At 43.9% G+C, this 10,431-nt stretch overlaps 1 protein-coding gene across 2 annotated transcripts in view; it reads right to left on the bottom strand.

Moving 5' to 3' along the window:
• The window catches only part of LOC119311227 (proline-rich protein 36-like), a 13,142-nt gene extending 9,873 nt beyond the window's left edge, over positions 1–3,269 (bottom strand). For both annotated transcript variants that reach the window (XM_037586864.1, XM_037586866.1), the window contains exon 1: positions 2,351–3,269. In XM_037586864.1, the coding sequence (XP_037442761.1) occupies positions 2,351–3,017 (667 nt within the window). In that variant the 5' untranslated portion in view covers positions 3,018–3,269. The remainder of the gene's footprint in view (positions 1–2,350) is intronic.
• Between the last annotated feature and the right edge of the window lie 7,162 nt (positions 3,270–10,431).

The following is a 10,431-nucleotide window of genomic DNA, read 5'->3' as shown; positions in this document are numbered from 1 at the left end:
TCTAACTATATCACAGATCAAGAAAGGGACATCTGGAGAGGGGGAAAAGGCAATCTCACTATTACAGCATTACCAATGTGAAAAGGGTTTAAATAAGTTAAAAATGATGAGCATATCAACGTTTCAGTATCATTTGCTAATGATGACCTCATTTGTCATCTATGAGGTTAATTATAAAATGAACACATGCACGCTGATTTTTCATAACACGCGTTAACATGAGAGCATTAACTAAAGTGTGGATCTAACTATATCACATTTCAAGAAAGGGACATCTGGAGAGGGGGAAAAGGCAATCTCACTATTATAGCATAAATGTGAAAAGGGTTTAAATAAGCTAAAAAATGACGAGCATATCAATGTTCCAGTATCGTTTGCTCGTGATGACCTCATTTGTCATCTATGAGGTTGAAATTGACATATGCACGCTGATTTTTCATAACACGCATTAACACGTCATGATAAATGTAGGGAACTTTTTGAGATGAGAAAAATCTAAGCTGTCAACTGAGGAGATGGTGATTTATTTAACCTATCATGCAGCTCAGCGACGACAGAAAATATACAACTAATGCCCAAATGGCAATCAGTCATACTCAATAAAATATTGGAAGGATACTAATAGGAAAGAGGAACTAGCTTTATTAAACTATTAATTGCTGCGTCAAAAGTAAGGGTGCGACCGTGCTACGACGCAGCAGCATGCAAACCCTAAGCTAGATCGACCAGATTGACGTAAGCACTATTGACCAATTCAAGTTTTTAAAGATATATAATATATTTGGTCATACGATGTCCATTTCAAAGCTCTTTAGAACAATAGTAGAAATATGTGCTGTCAGTTTTGTGCCAATGTTTTTAACATAGCAAAAGCTGGGCAACACTTAATCCACATATGTCAAAATGCTACCAACACCATAGAGAGAAAAATCCCAGAACTGTATCCTATAACTACCCTAGGATTTTGCTTCGAAGATTTAACAGAAAAACTTAGGCTAATGAGACAATAATCTATGAGGTTAAAATGGACACATGCACGCTGATTTTTCATAACACGCGTTAACATGAGAGCATTAACTAAAGTGTGGATCTAACTATATCACATTTCAAGAAAGGGACATCTGGAGAGGGGGAAAAGGCAATCTCACTATTATAGCATAAATGTGAAAAGGGTTTAAATAAGCTAAAAAATGACGAGCATATCAATGTTCCAGTGTCGTTTGCTCATGATGACCTCATTTGTCATCTATGAGGTTGAAATTGACATATGCACGTTGATTTTTCATAACACGCATTAACACGTACTGATAAATGTAGGGAACTTTTTGAGATGGGAAAAATCTAAGCTGTCAACTGAGGAGATGGTGATTTATTTAACCTATCATGCAGCTCAGCAACGACAGAAAATATACAACTAATGCCCAAATGGCAATCAGTCATACTCAATAAATATTGGAAGGGTACTAATAGGAAAGAGGAACTAGCTTTATTAAACTATTAATTGCTGCGTCAAAAGTAAGGGTGCGACCGTGCTACGACGCAGCAGCATGCAAACCCTAAGCTAGATCGACCAGATTGACGTAAGCACTATTGACCAGTTCAAGTTTTTAAAGATATATAATATATTTGGTCATATGATGTCCATTTCAAAGCTCTTTAGAACAATAGTAGAAATATGTGCTGTCAGTTTTGTGCCAATGTTTTTAACATAGCAAAAGTTGGGCAACACTTAATCCACATATGTCAAAATGCTACCAACACCATAGAGAGAAAAATCCCAGAACTGTATCCTATAACTATCCTAGGATTTTGCTTCGAAGACTTAACAGAAAAACTTAGGCTAATGAGACAATAATCTGCCATACTTATGTTCTAAATTCTCATTAACAAATCCAAACCTTCAGTCTACAAACCTGATGCAGTGATGCTTAAAAACAGGTACAATCTAACAACCAACAACATCTCGAATATCCATGTTGAACCATAAGAGAAACAACCGCAGCGTTGACTATTAAGCTTCCCAGAAAAATATCAAAGATATGTCTATAGCCATATGCTTTTTACTTAGACATAATCAAAATCCTAACCATACATATGGCCAACAAACAGACAATTGTATAAGCTACAAACATAATAATAATAATAATAATAAACTATTCTATAAACTAAAACCATAAGCATCAACAAAATCTACTCTATAAACTACAACCATAAGCATCAACAAAATCTACTCAACAAATCTGATAAGGTTTCATTTCTCTTTGCTAAACTTTTATATGAATTTGCAGGTGCAGGAACAAAACAAAGAATTAATCTAACAGAGGCAGAGCATTGAGCAGTAAGCACAAACCAAAGTAGTCAGGAGGGTGACGCTTGAGAGGAGGGGGGCCAGCTGGCAAAGGCGGCTGTGCCACCATGTGTACGGCCTGTGGGAGATGTAGCGCCGCCATCATGTATCCGGCATGTGGAGGCTGCTGCACCGTCATTGGTGAAGCGACATCATAGAAGGACGGAGGTGCCATCATGGATGGAGGGCCCGCGGGGAAAGGCCGAGGTGCCATCACAGGTCTGCCTTGTAGGGGCACGGTCATGACCAGCTCCCGCAGGGGCATCGGCATCACCGTGTTTGCCCCTTGCATCACCGGGGGTCCTTGCAGGAGCGTCGGAGCCATCATGTTCACGCCCTGGACCATCTTCATCACAGGCGCGCCTTGTGGCGGCGGCGGGGGCGGCAGCACCGTCAAAGACCCTTGCTCGGTTGGGAGGGCCCCAGGAGCGCCATACATCCCCGCCGACGCCGCCGCGCTGGCCTGGTGGACCGGGTTGGTGGCGAACACCGGAGAGTTGGGGTTGGCCACGGCAGCCTGGTGGACCGGGTTGGTGGCGAACACCGGAGAGGGGTTGGCCACGGCAGCCTGGTGGACCGGGTCGGCGGCGAGCAGGGGCGAGTTGGGGGCGGCGACGGAATCCTGGTGGAGCGGGTGTGCGGCGGACGCAGATGAATTGCGGGCGGCCATCTCTGACGGCTCGTGGCGGAGAGAGCAGGACGTGCCGGATCTACTCGCCGGAGTGGGTTAGGGTTTCGGGGGCCGGCGGCGGGTGAGGGTCGGAGGAGGCGCGGGCTAGGGCTAGGGAGACGAGGCATCCTTATATACGACGGCGCGCGCTCCGGGTTGCCGATTTTGGCATCCGGCCGTGGCATCGGGGTCGCCGTTGAGGAAGGAAACGCGGAAACGGCGAGGAGGCGCGGCGCGCGTCCCTGGCGAGTGTGACCGCGCGGAGGCGGCAGTGCGAATGGCTGCGTGGGTTTCGCGTGCTGGGCCTGGGGCGGCGCAGGCCCAGAGTGCAGATGTCCATGGCACGGAATTGGATACATGAGTAAATAGCATGAAACTACCAGTTTACAGGCTAGGATTCCAAAAAACTATCAAATTTTTAATTTTCTCAGAAAACTACCAGTCGAGCGGTCCGCTATTTCAAAAAACACAAACCCGCGGTGACTAGCGATTTAACCGTTTTCCTGACCGTCTGGGCCCACCGGTCAGGGCACGTGGGCACGCGCGCTCACGGCGCGGTCGTTGACGGTCGTTAGCCCGTGCGGTCCGGTCGGAACCAAAGCACGCGGTCGGTCGCTCTCCCTCTCCCTCTCACTCTCACTCTTCCCCCGCGGTGACCTAGGTGGGCGATGGCGGCGCCGCAGCGAAAAGCCGTCAGCGGCGAGCTTTTGAGCCAAGGCGTCACCGGCGACGAGGGCGGTGGACAATCAGAGGTTCAGGCTTGGCTAGGCAGCTCTAGCTTCCCAACGCAGCGGTCGCCGCTGCCATCACCGCCCGAGGCTCAGGTGCATCCGGAGTGCTCAGATCCGGAAGTCCGCGCGGCTAGGGCAGTGACGAAGTGCATCCACGTGGATCTAGATGGCGGCCACAGGTGGGCGTCCACGTTTGGTGGAGTGAGGTAAGAAATTTCATTACCATTTACAGTTTTAGTTGAGATTTGAAAATTAGGGTTAGAAGATGATAGTTTTGGTTAGGAAAAAAGTACTTTAGTTAGGGTTAGAAGATAGTGCAGTATTGGGAATGAGCAGTTTAGTTATTTGTGTTAGTGATGTTCAATGATGTTCAGTGTAAGTGGTTGTATTAGACAGGCATGCTACTGCATTTTAGGATAATGTTCAGTGCAGTTTGTCATTGTTTTAAGCTTCAGCTACTTGAAAAATAAATGTTTGTCAATTTAATCTCCTACAGCTTAGATGAAGAGATTTGGGAAATGAGGTTGCATTTCCAAGGAATGGATAATATGGAGAGAAAGTATTCAGTTTCTTCAGATATCAGTTATCTGACCATATTAGCATTGGCTGAGTTGGAGGGTTATGGAATGGAGGCTTTTCTGACCTATGTAAAGGAAGAGGGAAAGGGCTTGGAGGGGGTGGAGGTCCTGGATAGTGAGGAGGCACTAGAGGAAATGCTAGACTTATTTGTTGATAGGAAGATTCTGAACATCATTGTCAGAAAGCCAACTGATCCAAGCCCAGTAGATGTTAATATGGATCACAGCAAGCTTGAGGAACAGATTCCCATTAGTAATGTTGGTGAGCAAGTTGTTTATAGTGTTTCCCAAGAAGGTGTCCTGTATCCACTCCACAATGACACTTTGGCACGAGTAATCCCTGAGGATCCCTATCTTAACACACAACATAGTTGTAATTTTAACAAGGGGGGAAATGTTGTGGTAGAAGAAGAAGATGTAGAAGTAGAACATGATGAAGATGGAGATGGAGATGAAGATGAAGATGAGATGGACAAATCTTCTTCATATTTTGAGTTTTTTAGGGGTGATTTCACAGGGCAGAAAATATCATACAAGGCTTGGTGTAGGGGTGAAGATGAGGCTGGCACAGGGACAAGCCATAGGCCTAGGGAAGAGGAAGATACTGCAGAGCACTATTGTGGAGCAAACTCAGAACCATCTGAGTTTTGAGAGGAAGACCAAATCCTTTATGAACATGAAGAACCCTCAGTTGTACCAGAGAAAGGAGCAAAGAAGCTTAAGCCTGTCAGAAAACCAGGCCCAACTAGCAACTCACACAGTCAGCCTAAACACACCAAGTTTGAAGTTTTTGTGCCTGAACCTGATGAATACTGCTTTCCAGGTGATTTTGGCCTTAGTGATGAAGAAGAAGTTCCAAGGTTGCCTTCTGGTAGGAAGAGAAGGTTGAAGAAGAGGAAGGAGAGGAGGTGGTATGATCCATCAGCACCTGATGCACATGAGCAGTTTGCATTGCATTTGTGCTTCGTAAATGTTGTGGAGTTCAGAGAAGCACTAAGAAATTTCCATGTCAGGACACTTAGGAATTTTGAGTATCACAGAAATGAACCAACTAGGATTATTGCTTGGTGCTCTGATAGAAAGCAAGGTTGTCAGTTTTACATAGTGTCCTCTAGAATAGCTAATGAGTCAACTTTCAGCATCAACAAGATGAATTTGGATCACACTTGTGGAGCAAGTGGAGAGAGCACCAAGGTTACAGTCAATTGGGTTGCCAAGGTTTGTGAGGATACCATTAGATCAAACCCTGGAGCTGGTGTTGAGACAATTATGTCATACATAAAGAAAACATTTGGTGTTCATGTGCCTAAAAGCTTGGCATATAGGGAAAGGAAGTAAGCACTTGAAGTTGTGCAAGGAGATCACAAGCTCTAATATCACAGACTAAGGGACTATCTACAATGTGTGCTAGATACTAATCTAGGCAGTAGATGCATAGTGACAACAAAAGAAGACCTAGAAAATCCAGCTCCTACCCCTAGGTTTCACTACATGTTCTACTGCCTTTTGCATGCAAAGAGGGCTTTCTAAATGGATGCAGGCCATTTATAGGTACATGATCCTTAAACACTATGATCCATTTATAGGTATATGTAAGATGGTTGCATTCATGTTATTACAACAAATGTGATCATATTTTCAGGTTTAGATGGTTGCTTCATCAAGCTCAGCACTGGACAATAGATATTGGCAGCTACTGGCAGGGATGGGAACAACAACATCTTCCCCATTGCATTTGGTGTTGTTAACAAGAAGAGACAGACGGCTAGACATGGTTTCTCACACATCTGACAACTGTCATTGGAAGTGGGAACAAGTTTGGCAAGTACACAATTATGTCTGACAGGCAAAAGGTATGTGCTCCACTACTCATGACCGCCACACTTTAAACTTACCATCATACTTAGCCATCATTCTAAGCCATCATAATTAACAGGGATTGTTGAATGCAATCAATGATGTATTCCCTGACTCCCTACAGAGGTTCTGTCTTAGACATATATATGCCAACTTCAAATCTGCTGGTTTTAGATGGGAGGAACTGAAGAAACACTTAGATCAGGTTGCCTATTCCTTCACTAAGAATGGTCATGAAAAAGGGATGGAAAATTTGAAGAAAGAGAGTTTTGAAGCTTGGCAGTGGTTGTCACAGATACCAGACCATACATGGGCAAGATATAAAATGGATACTGTTTGCAAAACTGACCTGGTTGTTAACAACCTCAGTGAAGTTTTCAACAGGATGATATTGGATGTGAGGAACAAGCCTATCAGGACTATGCTGGAGGGCATTAGAACAAAGTTGATGATCAAGTTTCAGAAAATCAGAGAGAAAACAGAGTCATGCAGATGGGAGATCACACCAACCTACTCAGAAATTTTAAAAGAAGGCAAGAAGTGGGCTAAGTATTGTGATGCATACATGGCAGGTCCAGGAATCTGGCAAGTGACCAGTAGCTCTGAGAACACATATTGTGTTAACTTGGACAACCATACCTGTGACTGTAGGAGGTGGGACATGACAGTTGTGCCTTGTAGTCATTCCATTGCTGCAATGCAGAAAGTGAAGCTACATCCTGAAGACTTCGTCAATGATTTCTTCAAAAAGCCCATGTACTGTGAAACATACAAGCATATAATTTTCCCAGTTCCAGGTCCTGACCACTGGCCTCATACACCTGGATTTGACATATCTCCACCAGTGTTCAAAGAAAAGAAGGGCAAAAAGCAAACTGCCAGGAGGAATGGTGTATTTGAGGTGCCAGCCAAAAAGCATATAACTACTATTCAGTGAGTTGCATGTTCAGACAGTCATTCCAGTGTTGAATCAGTCACTTAATTCAATCAGTGTATCTTCTGTCAGTTAATTCAGTCAGTAGATTTCAGATCCACAACATGCATTCATTTACAGTAGCATAAATACATTGAGAAACAGTATAACGGGGCTAGCTAGGAGCCACTACAGTGATTTGACGTTCTCGGTCGTCCGATCGCACTACTGGATGACCCAGATCCTCTTAACTTCCCGCAGTTGCTTATTTCCCTCGTCACGACGCAACTCTGCGATAACCAGATACACGTAAATGGGTTGCTGCTCTGCAAACCTACCTATAGATTTTTCGTTAACCGGGCCGAGAGGCTGTGGGCCGCATAGCCAGGAGAGGACGACTTTTTAGCGAACTGACCTCGCAGAGTACCACGTTCTCTCTCTCCGAAGCATCGCTTCCCAGCGCGGCCAGCGGCGGCGGACCATGGCGATGGAGCTCCTGGTTCAATCGTTTCTGCCCTTTTGCCTCGCTTTGCCTATTGTGATGCTGGAGATTGGTTGCTTCTCCTTTCATCTCACTTCGTTGTCTTTATTCACGTCCTCCTCCACCTTTCCGACAACACAGATCGGCGCTGCGGCAACTCCCTGCCGTCCTCCAGCGGAGGCTCGATGGAAAGAACAACGTCTTTCTTGGTGACCTTCCGGCTGGAAAATGGAGCACCTCGGAAGATCGGGAACGAGGAAAGGAGCCACTCAACTGCAATTTTTACTTCCATTTTTATTGATGGAAAGGTGAGTTCAGTTTTAAATCCTGTGTAGGAAGATCCTTATGAGGAAGACGACGAACCTGTAGTAAAATGATGTATATGCATAGCTATGTCCATCCGGTGGTCGGTTCTTGCTCTGGTTTGATTTGTACTCCTTGTGTAAAGAAATATACAAAGGGAGTAGTTGACATGTGCCCCCCGTCATCAGCGATTCATCTGCACATGTGTAACCCGGACAACTTGCTTGATATTTTTGTTTCAGGAACTGAGCATGTGCTCACTTGGTACGAATTTCTCTGCTGGTGATGGCCACGGGGTGTGACATGACGTCCATTTGAGAGAATGGCTTACCGATCTGTGGTATTGACATGAACGCCATCAGAACTTTGATGCCCACTATTAAAAAATTACCCCTTATAATGGGTGGTCTTTCAGTTTATTATATTCCTCTATTTATCAATTGGATTATTCCTCCCTGATATACATGGGTGTTTTTTTGTGCTTCTGCAATATATGTTTTCTATATGCTGCCCTCGATGTTCAGTATTGATGTGTGTAGCAAGTTATTCTATATTTATTGTGAATGGATGTGAAGGTTGTGCAACAAGGTTTGACGTGACCTGGTGATGAAGGAGAGGAAGCAGCGATGTTGGTTAGGGAGAAGAGGCCATTATGCTCGTGATTGAGTTAAGATAAGTTTGTACTAACATCAGAAAGAAATTTTGCAGCATGGTCATTAGAAAAGCTTGGTATAAGTAAGGAGGTAGTGGAATCGTAATCGCGGGACTAGCAACACGTGCTCAATAAGGCTGTGTTGGTGGAAGGTACCTTCGAACCTGATACGATATTTCATTAAATTCTACTATTATGTAGTGGTTGTAGAACTGAAGCTTTTGGCACAGTATGAGAACAACTACCAGAGCGCCCGATGCATGCGATTTAAGAGTTTCAACATCAATATTAGAGAATGAATAGTTGGGTGATGAAATTAGATAGGTAGAAGTTACAGAGGTACTTCTCTCGCAGTCATGTGTGTTGCTAGGCTAGAGCATTATGTTCTGTAGACAATAGGTGCTAGCGATTTTTGGTTTCCCTATGAATATTTGATATGAATATGAAATCTGTCTTCAGATGTAAACCTGGCAATAAGGAGGACCTACAGAGGGGAAAGTAAATTGCATTTCTATTAATATGATAAGCCCTAATTGGAGTTCTTTTTGTCAGCATCCATGCTTCTAATACTTTTTTTAAAAGGTTTTATACTGTAAGATTTTTCTTCTCTCTCTTTGGTACCTGTAGTTATTTGCAGTTTCAGGTTAATCTAGCTAATCAACTAGGTGCCGTCGCTAACTCGGATAAAATTTTGATGGGGTTTCTCAGGATACCTTATCTTTAGACATGTAAGTTGTGGTATTATAGGTATATGCTAGCAAAAGTTGTACAATGGAATAGTTGGTTCAGTGCACTACACTAGGACCGAGAGGTTGATGGATCACGTAATAAAGGTGAGTACACCTTTTGAAGAGGTACATAAACTACTCTTTTGTTGTTATGTATGGCAAGTTCAAAATTGGGTTTACTTTCACATTCTTATTATACTCTGTGCAAACTTTATTGATGCAAATCAAGCAATTGAGTTTGGCTGTATTGTCTTTGCCCTAAATGTCATAAGTAATTGTTCATATGTCTTACTACTAAAAAACTAGATCAATTTTGTGTTTAATATGAGTATCTTTATTCAGTAATCCGTTATTTTGATTGTCGTGAGAGTAGGTTCTTCTCCCAGCATGAACGGGCGCGACAACGCGCGCAATTATGATCTAGTGGATACATTGAATCAAAGTAGCATCAAACACCAGTTATTACATAGAATAGAATAGCTAGATAGCTAGATAGAATAGATCTTACATAGAACACCATGATAGAAAGATAAATAGCTAGATAGATGGCTAGATGAGATGAGATTGACAGAACAGTCATAGCGCAAGAAGAAGCGACCCCACTTAGCCCTAATAGCTGGATGAGGAGCCATGACTGCTCTTCTCCTCGCCCAAGATATGATTTGATTGGAACTCCTCACTACAAAAAAAAGACACATCCGTGACATTTTGGGCCGAACGAATTTTTTTGTCATACATATGACACTTCTATGACGATAACTGTGACAAAATCCGGTATCATCATAGATGTGGTGGGCTCCTACTTCTATGATAGAAAATGGGCTTTTCGTCCTGGGCAGGCCGGAGAAGCAGCTACATGACATTCTTTGGGCCGTCCATGACGGAAAAAACCGTGGTAGAAGCGAGGGCGAGGAAAATTTCGGGAAGTTCCCGGTTACAGTGGGCGGTCGGGGGCCGAGCGATGCGCGTTTCTCTCGTACACGTACGCGCGTGTGTGCGAGGCGTTGACTCTAACTGAACCCGAGCAATTGCACTGCAGGCTACGCGTTACTGAACCCGAGCGATCGATCGATGGCTGTTAACTGAACCCGATCGAGCGATTCCTTCGCTACTGCTGCTAACTGAAGCCGATCAATGCTGGCTCTCTGGATGAACATTGAGTGTTGCGGGG

This window comes from Triticum dicoccoides, chromosome 5B (assembly GCF_002162155.2).
Source record: "Triticum dicoccoides isolate Atlit2015 ecotype Zavitan chromosome 5B, WEW_v2.0, whole genome shotgun sequence".
Taxonomy (NCBI): Eukaryota; Viridiplantae; Streptophyta; class Magnoliopsida; order Poales; family Poaceae; genus Triticum; species Triticum dicoccoides.
Note: the sequence above shows the minus strand (reverse complement) of the source record. Positions and strands in the feature narration are given on the sequence as shown.